General features: G+C 45.9%; 1 protein-coding gene across 1 annotated transcript; it reads right to left on the minus strand.

Moving 5' to 3' along the window:
• Positions 1–2,766: 2,766 nt before the first annotated feature.
• LOC149335676 (uncharacterized) lies at positions 2,767–16,070 on the minus strand. Its single transcript, XM_089553857.1, has 7 exons — positions 15,859–16,070; positions 12,796–12,952; positions 11,678–11,790; positions 9,590–9,728; positions 7,097–7,264; positions 6,037–6,159; positions 2,767–2,952 (listed from the first exon to the last, which is right to left on the minus strand). Exons 1-7 carry the CDS (start codon positions 16,056–16,058, stop codon positions 2,767–2,769), a joined length of 1,086 nt encoding a protein of 361 aa, XP_089409983.1. The 5' UTR covers positions 16,059–16,070.
• Positions 16,071–16,476: the final 406 nt, after the last annotated feature.

Raw genomic sequence — 16,476 nt, forward strand, 5'->3', positions numbered from 1 at the left:
GCGAAATTCTAGAGGTCCGTGTACTGTGCGATGTCAGTGCACGTAAAAGAAGCCCAGGTGGTCGAAATTTTCGAAGCCCTCCACTACGGCGTCTCTTTAGTCGCTTTGGGACGTTAAACCCCATAAACCAAACCAAACGTTTACTGTCTAAAGTGCGTAGAGGCGAAAGCGTTTTCCGCACCACTTTGACTGCCTCTGTGGCACTGGTGACGTCACTTACTAAGTAATGTCAAATTACTAACTAATGACTAATTACTGCCTAATGACTGACCATTAACTGCCAATTAATGCCCCTTAAGCTTCGCCTTTAGGAGTGAAACGCTACAGCGTGTTGTAGCGCTGCCAGGGAGTCCACGGAACGCCACCACCCGTTCGGCGCGATGCGTTGCCTTTTGAACGCTACGCTTTTTGAGGAAAGGGAATGGCGCAGTAATTCTCTGTCATCTCGGTGCACACCTGAACCGCACCGTAAAGGAAGGGAGGAAGTGGGAGTGAAAGAAGAAAGAGAAAGAGGGGCCGTAATGAAGAAAATGAAAATTGTATTTTAGGAAAGAAAATTACGCAGTAACTGTCTCGCTTATCTCGGTGGACATCCGTCAAAAACGTGACACCTCTGCTGACAAGCTTCTGCTGACAGCCTTCTGTCGACAACAATGAGGCATTGAAGGATTTCGCCTTAATATCACTGCATGCTAACCAATGCCTTGGCGCAGTGTTACGCCAGCACCTACACCGCAGGACCAGGGAACTGGCCAATTACAGATGCCACTGTGAGCAAAATTTGGCAGACACTTATTGCTTACGTGTTGGAATGCGAAACCATTACAAACACTGTTGTGGTACTTCGGCGTTTGTATACAGGGTGTTTCACCTAAGACTTTCTACAATTTTTAAAAATAAGCTATTTGAATTATATGCGCGCTTTTTCTGGCATAGCATTGTCAGTGGTGTAGTACATCATAATTCAACTAAGACGTGCTAACTAGCAGGCTTGTTAACCAATATTTAATAGTTAACTTTTAAACTATTACCGTTGGGCTCCTTAATTTCGCCTACATCGCGCCAAAATACATGCGGTTTGAGAAGCTTGCAGGCAAAGCAACCTCTCCAGTGAACCTAACTCGTCGAAATAGCCAAAATCTGTTGGGCCACAGCGCCGAGGATAATCGCGTTCTCGAAATTCTAAAAACGGATATGGACATTACTTACGGTGGGCTACATGCCTCTCAATAATTAAGGAGCCCGACGGTAATAGTTTAAAAGTTAACTATTAAATATTTGTTAACAAGCCTGCTAGTTAGCACGTCTTAGTTGAATTATGATGTACTACACCACTGACAATGCTATGCCAGAAAAAGCGCGCATCTAATTCAAACAGCTTATTTTTAAAAATTGAAGAGAGTCTTAGGTGAAACACCCTGTATTTGCGCGGACAACCTCGGCTCATTTTAGGTGATGCCGACGACGATGACGAGAAACACGCGTCGCAAACTTTGCGGTAGTGCCCTCAAAACTACGTGCATGTCACTGAAACTGAGGCTTGAGCTGCGATTTATATAGCACTTAAACGTAGTTCCACTTAGCGCTGAACCTGCAAGCTACATTACAATACGAATTACTCAGTATCGGGAATGAACACGGGGTTTGTTCAGTCTCACCATCCCTGAAATGATTTCGCACATGTTCACACATTAGGCACTATCTCTGATCTGCAGTGGTTGGCTTATTCCCTTAAAAAAAATTCTTTAGAGAGATAACTTTTTTTCTATATAGACTGTCTGTACAAAAATCCTATGGACTAATCAATATAAAGTACAAATATTAGAGGCCGTCTATAGGCAATCTATAGGTTTATGGCCATACACTTTTAGTAGACTTACTCGTATGTCTATAGGCGGTCTATAAGACTATTAAAAGACAAAACGAAGTCTATCGAAACTTCGTGAACTTCTACTACCAACTAGCTCAGCTATCCAAGTCAATAACAAGTCTATAGAAAGTCAATAAAGAAAAAACAAGTCTATAGAAGGTCTGTAGACCACTTTTTTTAGTGTGTGCAGCGTTGTCACGCTGCGAAAAATGGCTGCTGGTTATCTTTTGTTTTTCAAAGGGGCCCATAAGTATGAACAGGTAGCCTAGCACTGTTTCAATAATTTTCTTGCATTGAAATTAATGCCAACGGTGTGGATGCGTATGTATCTCTGACCCTTGTTTGCAAAGTGTGTCGTAATACCACGCCCTGGGAAACTGGGATTCAACCATTTTCCAGACGGAAGAGATGAAAATCTCGCTGTTTTTTTTAAGCAGTTGTTCCGTTATTCGTTACCTAAAGCTCACCGTACTTTTGATGCCGTTAAGCGCTGCAAGATATCGAACATACGTATTTATGTGAGCGCCGATTGCAATACCGAGTCTTTCCTGTTTAAGGAAGCCTGTAGCCTTTGTCTTTCGTCAAATTCAGCTTATTTGACGTAGTTCACTTGCTTGCTGGAACTGAAAATTTTCAATTCAAATTGCCACACACTTCTCGCCTATCCCTTTTGTCGCTTTCGGCAATTCAAGCCACGTTGTATTTTCTTAACGAAAATTTGAGGCTCACCTCATTCATTTAGATACAAACGCTTTGTACTTTGGAAAGCTGCAAAGGCATTAAGTGAAGGTTTTCGTTCAACACGTAATTCGGGACTTTAGAAAAAGAAAGCTATCACTTCCGCACGATTTAATGACCACTTCTGACCCTCTGCTCAATTACCACAGCCACAAAGTTTATTTTGCGCAATTCGAGAAACCGCTGGGCGAGGTGAAATTGTTCATATAGTCGACGAGCTTCCTGATGGATTTCAGCCGCGTGTAGGAACCCTGCCCACATTTGTTTTCGGGGTCGTCCATTTCAACGTCGAACACGGCTATGCCATACTTGAGCGAAGTTCGGTCCTTCTTGCCTTGGCAGAACTGATGTGTGCAGAAAACAAGAGAACAGACAAGAAGTTTGTAAGCATACAATGTCATTTTAAAAAAATGTACTAGTTTTTTTACTCCTATTAGTTGTAGGTCTAGTCTTACCGGCTTGGCCCATGAATTAGCGAAAGTTGTTGTAGCTTTGGTAACCTGACTGTTTTGACAATTTGAGCTTCGGTAACCTCTGACAACCAGTGGGTAACCTCTCTAGCAACCAGTTGGTAACATCTGGCAACCAATGGGTAACCTCTCGCAACCAGTGGGTAACCTCTGACAACCAGTGGGTTCCCTCTAACAACCAGTGGGTGACCTCTGGCAACCAGTGGGTAATCTCTGACAACCAGTGAGTAACCTCTGGCAACAAGTGGGTAACCTGAAGGCAACCCGCGGGGTTGTGCACTGCTCCGCCCTTGTCATAACCTCCTCCTTTCAACCGCCCCCCCCCCCCCCCCCACGTTGCAGTTGTGCATTCCTCCACTCTCAACAGAAAAGAGTAAAAAGAGAGAGAGTAAGCTGTCCTCTGTCGAGAGTGCGCTAGAGGACAGCTCACTTTCGTTTTACTCCCCTATAGGCGTATTCGTGTTCAGTGTGTCCCTTCTCGCCATAACCTCCCAAGCCACTAGGCCACCCGTCGCCTCCAACCCTCTATCTTTTCTCTCTTTCACTTTTACTCTCCTCTTTTCTCCTAAAAGTGGAGAGAGAGACTTCCTTCACACCAATTTACCACCTGCCACAATTGCTTTGTCAGGTGGTACATATTATTTAAGTGGTGGGTGGAAATTGAACTGCATCGATTTAAATTAAAGTCTAATAATTAAGATCAATAAATTAGTTTACTACGGAATTAGGGCCTTGCGCTCACGCTGTACATTTTTTGCCCAGGAGCCTGCGTGCGATATGAAGAGTTTATACAGAACGCGCTCTCCTCTACACCCTCCGCTCTTTAAAATGCAAACATACGAAAAAGTACTTGTTCTTCCAGCGAACTAAACAAATAAGCGCTGCCGCAAGATTCACTGTAGAAGTGCACGTATACTCTCTCCAAAAACCTGCACATGCGCGCCGGGACTAAAGGAGGAATTTCCAGTCCCAGGCCTGAAGCCAAAGAGTGTCTAGTGCGCTGTGGTGTCTGCACACGTTTGTTCTGTGTGCGCCCACATCACAACGCACTTGACACGCTTTAGCTTCACGCCTCGGAACACATCGAAACAGAGATTCGGAACGAATTCGGGTTTCGATTTCAACTAACTTGTAGACATACTGCGAATTTTTTTTTCTATCACTGCGTGATCCACCGCGCAGTTTTCTTACATCTGCGCAGTTTTTTTCAGCTCTTCAACCGCCACCTCCGGACCAAATTTTATCAACGGTCGCGGGCCGTCATGCCAAGAAACCGATATGGGCATAATTTCGACCCGCATAAACCAGAAACCAAACTAATCTCGGCATGCCACAAGGAGGAAAATGCGGTAGACAAATGGGCACTAGCGTGTACGACCAGGAGGATAAGGATGTATACGAGGAATCAGTGTCAGGTGACATTTCAGCGTGTCTATGGCGAGGAACCCGCGGTGTCTGAACCACCGTCCATTTAAGGCTTCTTCGCGTAAAAATTGGGATCAGTATATGCACAGTGTGGACCCCACATAAAAGAGCCATATACCCTAGCGCAATCAGCGTGACCATATACGGGTATGGCAGGGTCCAGACACCATAACAGTTCGCGAGCCACGAGATTCTCAGGAGGATGCGCTGCGAGAGCTGAAGAAGCAAGCACTAAGGTGTCCACCTGAGGTGTGCTTCACCCTATTCCGCCCTCTTCCCATCCCCGCCAAAAATATCCATCCCCCTAATATATCACCTAGGCCTATCTGGGTGCCTGAACACAGCGTGTGCGTATATTATAGGAGGTCTGCTTCCCGGTCCACCTGACAAAAGACCTAATTCGGTCCACTGGGGAACGCGGGCGTTTTCTTTCACGACATATTACGACCTTGCCAGCTCCGTGGTACGACCAACCATTTCTAGTCACCAATCTTAACCGATGGTTGCCTGCGGTCGCTATCCGTAGAATGCCTCCAGGGCCCAAAAGCGCCACACTTACGCGCGGTTCTTTCTCAATGCTCTCCAAGATGCGCAATCATTTGATATGATTCTAACCCCAAAGATATTCGTTTAAATTATTTATTACTTAATACCACACTGTCTAAGATTCGACCTGCGTAGTATGTTCAGTTTATTCCGGCGACATGATCCAGCACTCGGTTAATCATATCTTGGTCAATCAAACGGCTAGTAAAAGGTTCAGGGGAATCCTCCAAGATGCAGTAGATTTGCAATATGGGAATAATTACCCATTGGCAACGGGCGGATGCCATTGAGTAATTACTCCCTTATTACGAATACATTCCACCTTCTGGGATTCACCTAAACATTTGACCAGTATGATGTTTTGTCAATGATTTCTAGTTTAAAAAAAGGCACAGACGGTCAATGCGACTCATGCGGCAGTGTATCCGTTAGGATTAGTGTTCCCTCTGCCGGTGGTGAGTGCAGTGATCCAGTCCACCAGTCACAGTGTGCCACGCTCTCCCCAACCCTCTAGTCTGATTGGCGACTGCGGTTTCCCTCCCGCCACTCTTCACCTCCCATTAACTCGCCCTCTCTCCTATCTCCTTCCTTCTCCCTCTCGCCTTTTCCCTCTCTCCATTTTGCTTACTCCCTCCGAAGCTTCAAGGACACTTTTTGCGCTAATTGCGGTTTAATGTTAATGCATTAATATACTAAATGTACACACATCGCAGACTGGTATCACACCTGGCTATTTCTACTGACTGCCGGGACGGCATTCCCTTACCTTACTAACTCAACGTTCTTAAAAGAAGCAGTGCCGTGGCATAGTAAAAGTGCTTTTTCTTGATATACTTTCGTCGGCATGACGGGCTTCGCGTACAATGTCAGCGTGCAGTGTTATCGTTAATATGAACCATGACTAGCGATACGTTGCTCTCCTCTTTAGTTAAGAGTCAACGAAAGAAACAATGCCAAGTGATAAAACATGACAGAGTGGCCCCTCACCTTAACTGCAATTGAGCGGAAGTCGTCGAAGGCAATAAACCTCTCTTCTTTTGTGCTTGAGTAGAAGGGCCCCACCGGATCTTTCTCCGAGAAGCCGAACTCGTAGTTGCCGTTCTTGCAGTACTGCGGCGCGGCGAGGTGTAAAAAAAAGTAAACAAAAGTGCTTTAGCAGAAACAGTTGCATACAATGAACTTGTTCTGAATGTGTTCAAGGCTATTACGATGGCCACGACACCGTTTCGGAAAGAAAAAAACGTTGTCAATGTAAACATGGTGCTTCGTCTATTTTAAGCTTCAACTTCCTTTGACGGCACTTGCAGTACCTGCCAAGGAGAGAAAGATGCTACAGAACAACATCTTATTTACTAACATAGGACTCTAGAGCACCTTGACTGGATGGATGGAAAACTTTATTATGGAAGAGAGTTTGGACCGTGCAAGGTCTCAGGGCCACCGCACAGCCCTCACATTACGCGCATGTGTCCAGGCCACGTAGGGCCATGGCACTGGCACCCCGGTTCACACAGCGAAGTTGCGTGTCCGGGTCCTGCGACGCAAGGAGGGCCTCCCATTCCTCCCACGTACCGATGGCGGGCTGTCCCTGCGGGGAAGGATCGGCAGGGCAGCCGAAGAGGATGTGGTCCAGGGTGGCGCGCGATTCTCCGCAGAGAGTGTACTCGGGGGAAACGGGGCGGAAGTTGGCGCCGTCGTATGCTGAGGTACGCGATTAGCTTACAATGCCGTTTCAGCTGCCAATCATCCGTAACGCTGCTTTCTTTTCCATCTCCGCTTCTCTATCCACCGTGCAAATAGCTTTAGTCAGAACCAGTAGCAAATAAATTCATGTACATTATATGTAATATTTCGCCTAATACCCCACGAGCAGCTTCACGACGTCAACACCACGCACTAACCCTCACCCCTGTCTTTTCCCTTCCCCCAGAAACGCAGTAACACATCTGCAAAGCTGCTCCCTTCCGATTGTTTTTCCTGCTCTCTCTCTCTCTCCCCTTCCCACATAGACCTGCAAGAACCAGTATCAGGTAAATCAGCGGCTTACGTCCACTACACTGACGAACAGGGTCTCGTTACTCTTCAGCATCTCGCTGAGATAAGCGTTCTTCTCGTCCGGAGTGTAGCGTCTGGCCACCATCGTCACACTGAGGAACAGGGCTGTGCCATTCATTGGTTGTTTCGCCAAGTAGTCCAGAGCTTCGTGACCAGTCCTCTGTGCAAGAGAACCACGCGCAAGTTAGTGCTGGCGTACTACGCCGGCTGCCTAAGCAAGGGCGTATGCAGTGTCGACCAGCAGGTCCTTTTCTTATTGCGGCGGCATTTGAAGCCTCATTCGGGAAAAACAAATGACACGTCGGTCATATCATTCTCCATTGGTTGGAGAGAAGCGACGTTACCAAAACGGGAGTGACAAACTATGCGGTTTAGATGTATCTTCACTGCGTCTCTGTCGCCACCGTTAGACATATTCGGGAATCGTCTAACCACCAACTAAATGACCCGAATTGACGTCTGGTTGTGTGCTGACAAACGTGTAGGGGTCCACGAACACAACCATCAAAGAACGACACAAAACTTGGCACAAATGTATCAACAGCTTCTGATGATATCAACGCACTGCCAACGCCTAATGTAGTTAGGTGTCCCTGTGAATTTTTTATTTCGCTTGAAAAAAGAAATCACAAGCGGCTATTTGAACAGGTGAACAGAAAATAATTGTTAATCTAAACCAAAGTTGCATTTTGTGCCATTCTACCTGGGAAAATGAGGCAATGAAGGCAGCCTAAATTGCATTGTGTTCTCTGAGGCGAGGACAGTTATGCACGAGCAAGTGTGAAACCTCTGCATTCTGCACTTCAACGAAAGACGCGGGTTCGATCCCGGCCGCGGCGGCCGAATTTCGATGGAGGCGAAATTCTAGAGGCCCGTGTACTGTGCGATGTCAGTGCGCGTTAAAGAACCCCAGGTGGTCGAAATTTCCGGAGCCCTCCACTACGGCGTCCCTCATAGCCTGAGTTGCTTCGGGACTTTGAACCCCAATAAACCGATAAACCAACTTCAAGAGGACTAACAACGGGCATTGATCAATGATTATCCTTGAAAACGGGCCATAAGTTACGTTAGGTCATGTCTAACAATCTTCCACAAAAATTTTGAATATTGGAAAACTGTAATGTACTGATATAGAAATATTGAAGATAATGGCCAATTATTTTGATACGTAGCAAAATCTTTCTTTCGTAGTGTTTCAATCGCTCGCATCGAACAGTTAAGACTGCCATAAAAAACCAACGGGGAACGCTTTTGACGATAGCAAAAACGTTCATAGAACAAAAAATACAAGACTGCCGATGGCAGATCTGCGGATATATTGATTATTATAGTGAACTCTTACAATATTTGAAAAAACTGCGTTTATAAACTATTTCCCGTTCGAAGATGCTCTTATCCAGAATTGTTTGGTATGAGAGTCAAAGTAACCTTTGCTCGTCCGGGATAAGTAGGAACGGCAAAATATGCAGCATAATTAATTTACACTAGCTGACACGCTGGCGCTAGCGGGCTGCTTATTCTTGATCTAAGTTGGCTTCCCGATCTGTTTGTGGGAAAATTAGGAATGCGGTACATTGAAAAATTTTACGGTGAACCTATCCTAACTGCGCATCACTGCTGATGAATGCGGCGGTTAAACGCAATACTCGTAGGCAGTGACGTTCTGTTTCATGGAATTTCAGCATTTCTGTAGAGGCGAAATGCTAGAGGCCCCTGTACTGTGCGATGGCAGTACACGTTAAAGAACTCCAAGGGGTCAAACTTTCCGGAGCCCTTCACTACGGCGTCCCTCACAGCCTGAGTCGCTTTGGGACGTTGAAACCTCGTAAACCACAACCATAAACCAAACCTTTATTCAGAGAACTTCTTTTAAAGATAAAATTTGACGAAAGATGAATTTTTACGGAATTTCAGGGAATCTTGACGAACCATATTACCTTCCTGTTTCAAAACTCATGAAGTTTTCGAGCTGCTACGGGCAAATCGGGCCTAAAAATGGAAATTTTGAATCTAACTGAGGAAATTTATGATAACGGCGTGGAGCATTACTATGTAGATTGGGTATTGGTTATTGGGGTTTAGTCCCAAAGCAACTCAGGCTATGAGGGACGCCGTAGTGGAGGGCTCCGGAAATTTCGACCACCTGGGGTTCTTTAACGTGCACTGACATCGCACAGCACACGGGCCACTAGAATTTCGCCTCCATCGAAATTCGGCCGCCGCGGCCGCATTACTGTGTAGAAGGGGGAGGGTTCATGACCTTCGATCCAGATATCACATCAGCTGTGGCAGAAGCTCAATGGTCAACCTACCATACACTGCCCTTTTATATTGCTTCCAGTGGCACCGTAACTGATGGCGCTAAAATCTGCGGCCTTGCTGTCGACTGTGCATCCGCTCGCTTTCCTGATGTTCCAAAATTCATAAAGATAATAGGCTAACATGAACCGATCACATGAGTAATGCAAAGGATGTGGATACTCACAAGACTGTACGCGTAGGAGTCGTCAGACATGTTCAAGTCTACCCAGGAAGTGGGCGGCAAGATTCGTCCAGCATTCCACTCTCGGTCGTCGTCGATTAAATGCGTGAGCACCACAAACCCGTCGAGCCACAGTATCTCCCTGCCGATAGCAAGTGACGTGACGATATACTGCTGGCACTTTCGTTAAATTTTTTATTTAAACACTGTGCTCTGTTCATCACCGCCAGTGTGCGGTCTTACTTGCTGCTCACGCAGGGCCAATTATGCGCCATGTTGTTATTCAACGCTAACGAAATGTTCGCGAAAGTTGACGTTTACGTAGTCGGCGTCTCAGTAATATGAAATTAAGGTTGCGATTTAAGCAAGTTGCTACTGATTTCATTGATAAATAGCGCGGGAAGGTAGGACCGATAAACAAAGAACACCTTGCGTTCTTTCGTTCGTCTGTCCTATTTTCCCACACTGTTTAACATTGCATCGATAATATGAGTAAGTCTTCTGAGCCCGGGTAGTTCTCTTCTACTTCCTTCTTTTGGCAAAAGGTGGATGTCTCTCTCCAGGGCCTGGACTGGCGACCAAATAAATTATTCTCTCCGACTATACCATCCTTCCTCACGCTGAAAGCGCCATATCAGGACAGCATCTTCTTCCCGCCTTTATTAAGCATACCCGCTGCGGCCAATATGGAGCAGACCTTCAACAATCAAATAAATATTATACCACGTTCAAAAAAAGAATATATTTGGTTAGTGAATAACATGCACGACATCGAACATTTATGCCCGCAAAAGAAAACTAGGAAGAAGTCTCAAAGGATGTCGGTAATGGAGCAATTTGTGTAGTTGCAACAAGTTCGTAGAAATCGGACGCTGGCCGTGAAGTCCTATAGGCTCTCGTAATCTTTCTCTGTGACAGTTTCATGGAAAAAGATATCCGTTCTACATCCAGGAGGAGATGTGCCGAATCAACGGAAGCAGTAGTGTGCTAAAAAACGATTAGGACGAGTTTTTTTTTTTTTTCGGCTTCCCCTTACATTCATGAGCGCAGTGCTACTTTCACCACACATGTTGGCCAACTAGTCCAGCTAGGAACCGTACACCATACTCCAACTGTTCTCTAAGGCGAAACGACGATTTCAAGCGCGAGTGTTTCTTCTTGAGGGATGACCGGTCAAATGCAGATGACACGCATCTCTGTTATTGCCAAGTCCGATCTCTCTAATACTGTGAACAATAGGGCGACTTTTGCAAAACCTCACGCAAATTATTCGCGGTGTACTACTTTACTGCGTTAGGAACAGGAGCTCTAACTGTGCGCCTTTCAGTATCAGGAAGATTCATTCTGGGTACGTGGCATTGTTTTCTGTTGGGAATTATGCGGCACCTAGAACTGCCACTGTGCTGGAACTTGAATCCGTGTACTGGAGTCAATATGTACAGAGGCAACACTAAAAGCTATAATTGTATATCAGGGATATCACCTTCCTGGGTTACATCGTGACTCAACGCTGGCTCCAGGGTTTCAGTCACAGTTGTCACTCACTTATGTCATTAAAAGACGTTATTTAAGAAATTCAGCACGTTTTAAAATCTAAAGCACTCACGTTTGCATTCAAAGCGATTGAATAGGCCCATTCACACAGACAATTTTTTTACGTTCAATACCAGTGCCTGGCATAAAATTGTGAAATGCGGCTTTTTTCAAAGGGTTCAAAAAACTAAGCTCGAGCCATTAGTGGTACTCTGCACCCCAAAAGTGAATCATGTCGAAATTAAACAGGTTTCGAGCATATACGTGGATGCCATGTGACCGAAAGGGCTAGCAGTTGTAAAGTATAAGCTTACTAAAAGGTTGCGGTGCTATTTAGCTGCGCACTGCTCTCTAAACACGAATACGCCTATATTGGAGTAAAAAGAGAGCATGAATAGTGATCTAGCTCACACCCTTCTACAAAAGGGACTAGAAAGCAGCTTATTCCCTATTCACCCCTTTCTATTGTGAGTGCTATGGCAGCAAGGCGTCTTTATCCGGCATAGGTATTGTCAGTCCGATAGGTCGCAATCTACTTTTCTTTCATGGAAAGCTCACCTGTAGAACTTCATGTTTAGGTTCCGTCTTTCACTCGTTGAGAAAGAGTCCCGGTAAAGAAAATAGTGTGGCCGGGGAGGTTTCGCTACTTCATCCACTATTTCTTTCAGTCGCTGCAAATAAAAAGTAATTTTGAATATTATGGCTGACCTGTTTCGCTGTCTGCCTTAAGCCATTTCGGAATACAAGATAAATAAAATGGTATCAGAAGCAGCAGTTTGCCCATGGCCATCACCTTTGCCTAAGTCAATCACGCCCTTACGGTGAAATTACGGACTGTAAAGAATCTTCGTTTAAAGTTTCACTATGTAGGCTGCTCAAGATCGCTACTTCCGTTTCTATCACCCGTAATACAAGAACCATCACGTAGTAAGGTGGTGTTGCAAGGGGAAATGGATATAATTGCCCCTCGCATACACTTTTGCATGTTTCTAGTTTGTAAATCTCGCAATCATGCGATTCAGCTGTTATTCTTATGAAGGGTTCAAGTCAGCGAAGCCAGACCATTGTGAATAGATCTGTGGGGGTTCTCAAACAACTCGTGGCGCATTAGTTCAACGGTTAAGCTATTAAGCGGTGCGCCAGTGCCGTGGGATGGCAGGTGCTGCCCACTGGTGGGACTTGTGCGATCCAGTTTATCCCGAGCGACCTCGCGCGACCAAACAGTAATTTAACCGCCATCTTCCAGGTTGCATGAGGACGCCATCCTCTACGGTACCATCAAGTGCTCACGCACGCACACACACACGCGCGCGCGCGCGCGCGCGCGGATTTTCGCTCAATGAGGCAAGTAAGGCTTAGGCCTTAAAAAACCACCCTTTATGTGTATTGACACACACCCTATCCGTCCAGTTATTTTTCCACACGTTTCCGCTGGGTGATGCAATAAAAGCTGCCTGGTATTGAAACTGAGGATTTTCACTCTTCGACCGAGAACTGGAAATAAGCGCCAGATCTCTTTCTGGCTAGTGTAAACGGGATGAGGCTTTTTGCCTCTATGTTGTAAGGCAGTGGTTTTTCTAGGCCTCAGCGCAAGCTCCCTCTTAAAAGCTCTACTCCGCATGCTTTTATATAGGCTTCAGCCAAAGCAAAGTCACTACAGAAAAAGCAAAACCTACCCGAAGAATCTCAAACTGTGCGGACATGTTCTTGGCTTTGAGGCCGTAATGCTCGTTGTTGAGGTAACCCCAGTGGTATATCTTCTTTCCCCAGAGGTCTTCCACAACCTTCTTGGCAATAGGCTTAGACACGGCCTCCACAGCTGCGATATGCTGACTGCAACGAATGCGCCATGTTTTGCATCGGTTAGTGACCTGTGAAAAAGACTGAACTTCACCTTCTTACTCGAATCAGCAGACTCTGAATAGATAGTCCGGTATCTCATAAAGCGTCCCTAACAGTTCGCCTCTTAGTCAAAATGACAAAACACATGCGCTGTCATGTAAAGGAGTCAACTCACTGCAGTGTTGAAGCTAAGACCGAGGAGTTCCTCAGTATTGTAAGGTGACATAACAATGTCATTGCGCTAATGCGGATCAACTGGGTCTCACCTTGACATGACTCCGTGTTGTTTCTCACTTTTTTTTTTTAGAGTGAATGCGTCAATGTGGACCAAAGACGCTATACAATCACAGTAGTTGCGAACCTCTCCACATCACCAAAAACTCAAACGGTATGAACTGCACACGGCTTCCCTAAAACGTGGATATCTTGGAGAAAAAGAGTTTCAGGGCTCCGGACCGCAAGTCATCGCCGTATTGCTATGACAGCATCACGGTTCCAATGATAAAAGACGTCCGGTACAGGTGCAGTCTCGCCCGCGCGGATGTTGCTAAAATTGAAACTGTTTTAGAAAGGCTTGATTATTTCGTCTCAAAGTGGCCGTCCGTCCCTGGCGTGGTAACAACGCCTATCTTGGGGGCTTGGAGAGTAAGTTCCCGCGCTGACTCGGTAATATTGCTAATAGCTCTCCTTTTAAGGAGGGATGAGGGTCTTAAAAAGCTGTTTTTTATTTGTCAACATAACCTATTGAAACTTAGCAAGCAAGTGTATCATAGAATACTGATTTCAAATATGCATTAATATTTGAAATGTCTCATCTTGAAGGAAATGTATGGCAAAATGACAATCCAATTAGGCCATTTCTTATACGGGCCTTTATGATAATTTATTTGTTAAAAAAAGCTTCTAAAAGAATATTTAAACATTTCCAAAGGTCTGCCAGTCATCCTAAACCTTTCCTTTTTCCTGTAAACGTGATAGATTAGCAATTAAGCCAAGTGTGGGTTAATTACTGCCACACTGTTTTATGCGAAGCATATTACAATAGGTAACCCAAGCCCTTCGTGACGGTTACACGCCGTGCCCACCACGTGACACAATGACGTCACGACAGATGAAAGACGGGGCTCCAACTCGTGCCGTCGCTGCGGTTGCACGCCGTGCAGACCACGTGGTATGGTGACGTCACACCACGTGACACAATGACGTCACGACAGATGAGAGACGGGGCTCCAACTTGTGCCGTCGCTGCGGTTGCACGCCGTGCAGACCACGTGGTATGGTGACGTCACACCACGCGACACAATGACGTCACGCGCTGGGAGAGGGAGAACGATGCCATCGCACAGACGCCAGAATGTCCTCGAGCGGCATTCCCGCGCATTTCGAACGCGCGTTCACACTCTGTGTAGGTGAAACGCTCGCTCCACCGGGCAGGCGGACGCGGCTTCCGTGGCAATCCAGGCGCTCACCCAACGCGCGTCTCGGGGTTAGTCGGCGTTCCGCTGTAGCCATGCCGTTGTCTTCCCCCACGACGAAGGCTTCTAGTGGTTGTATTAAAATGACCAAGTATTCAACCAAGGAAAGCCATGTATTACCAAGCCTAGCCATCAATATGCTTCGCATCTGACTAGGTTTAACCTTAGCTAAGCGCGAATGACGCACACCACGTGACACAATGACGTCACGACAGATGAGAGACGGGGCTCCAACTTGTGCCGTCGCTGCGGTTGCACGCCGTGCAGACCATGTGGTATGGCGACGTCACACCACGTAGAAACCAAGTCAAACCACAGAGAAACCAAGCCAAACCACAGAGAAACATGTCAAACCACAGAGAAACCAAGTCAAACCACGATATGCTTCGCATCTCACCAGGGTTAACCAAGTTAAGCCTCAGCCATTTTTTTTTCTTTCCAGTTTTGTTATTTATTTATGAAGAACGGAATGACTTTGTAGGCATTTTATTAGCTTTAGGATGTGCTGTGGGCCTTTGAAAATGTGCGCTCATTCTTAAAAAAGCTTTTTTGAACCGATATATTACTATAAAAACCCGTAAGAAATGACTTAATTAGGATATTTTATTTTGCGATATATTTTCTTCCAGGTGAGATAATTGAAATCTAAATGCATATTCAAAATATGCATCCAATGATATACCTGCATGCTAAGTTTCAGCAAGATACGTTGAAAAATAAAAAAATAATTTTATGAGACTCATACCCCCTTAAAGGTGCACTGAAGAGGAATCTGAACTCGTCTTTTTGCCGCGGAAACTCGATCTACACGTTCCGAGCATTCTTAGAAACATCCATTCATTGCCCTGTGTGGCCGATTTTCCTAATTAAATCGAATTAACGACCTGCTCCCGCCTTTTGTTTTTTAATTCTCCCCGGATAGGGTGGGCGGAGTCGACCAAAGCGTGGAGTGCCTTTCACCCAGTCCCGTGGCGGCTTGCCGCTCTGCCGTCGGCGAAGTAATACGTAGTAGTACGTAGAAGCAAATAGTCCGCGCGTATTTTTATTTCTGCGGGCTCATTTTGCGGCTCTATTATCTGCGAATGAAACTATTTATTCACGGAAACCTAAAAAACAAAATAAAGTGAAAGCAAAGCCTCCACGGAGCTGGCTAAAAGGCACTCCACGCGTTGGTCGACTCCGCCCACCGTACGGGGAGAATTCAAAAAGTAAAGGTGGGAGCCGGATGTTAATTCGATTTAATTAGAGAAATCGGCCACATAGGGCAATAAGTCGAAGTTTCCAAGAATGCTCGGAACGTGTAGATCGAGTTCCGGCGGTAAAAAGACGAGTATCAGATTCCTCTTCACTGCACCTTTAAGCTTGCCGCAGAGTTTGTGCCACTGCTGGCCTGGCCCATTCCCAGCTCTTCTAAAAGCTCACCGGTAGTCGAGGCTGACCCCGTACTCTGTCTTCGAGTGCTTGGAGGCCGTCGCTGTGAAGGCGTCGAGTGACGCGCCACCGCTCTTTCCCTCGAGCAACGGGCCCTCCTCTTCGAGCGCCTGGAAGAAGCTGTACTCGCAGAGGCCATCCTCGGGAAAGGTCATCCCGGGGTCCAGCGTCGCTCCGAAGACGCAGAGCATGGCCTTCGGCGACAGGGGTCGCACTGCGGAGGAGTGAAGAATGGGAGAGCGTTTTGAAAAAGCCCCTTCTTCCTTCGTCCGCAACAAAAAGAGATTGCAGAAATCAGTTGAGGCAAGATAAAATAACTAGAAAAAAGAAATACCTTAAACGTTTCAAAGGAAAAGTGCAATGGCTGTAGCCAATCAGAAAATGCAGCCACTTAAGGCCGCATAAAAAGTTACAGAAAAAAAATGTGAAAAATTAAGAAGTTGTAATGGTTTGTTGGGCCGAACGCCGAAATCCTGCAAGCAAAGCTTGAGCCGAAGAATTGCATCTCGCAAAATTTGTCATGCAGGGTCCACAATTCGTTCTTGCACGTGTTCGCTGTGTTCGCACTATAGCCTTAATTGGTCTAATTGGTTCGGCCGAATTGAAACA

Source organism: Amblyomma mixtum, chromosome 7 (assembly GCF_055824585.1).
Source record: "Amblyomma mixtum isolate Tamu chromosome 7, ASM5582458v1, whole genome shotgun sequence".
Classification (NCBI taxonomy): domain Eukaryota; kingdom Metazoa; phylum Arthropoda; class Arachnida; order Ixodida; family Ixodidae; genus Amblyomma; species Amblyomma mixtum.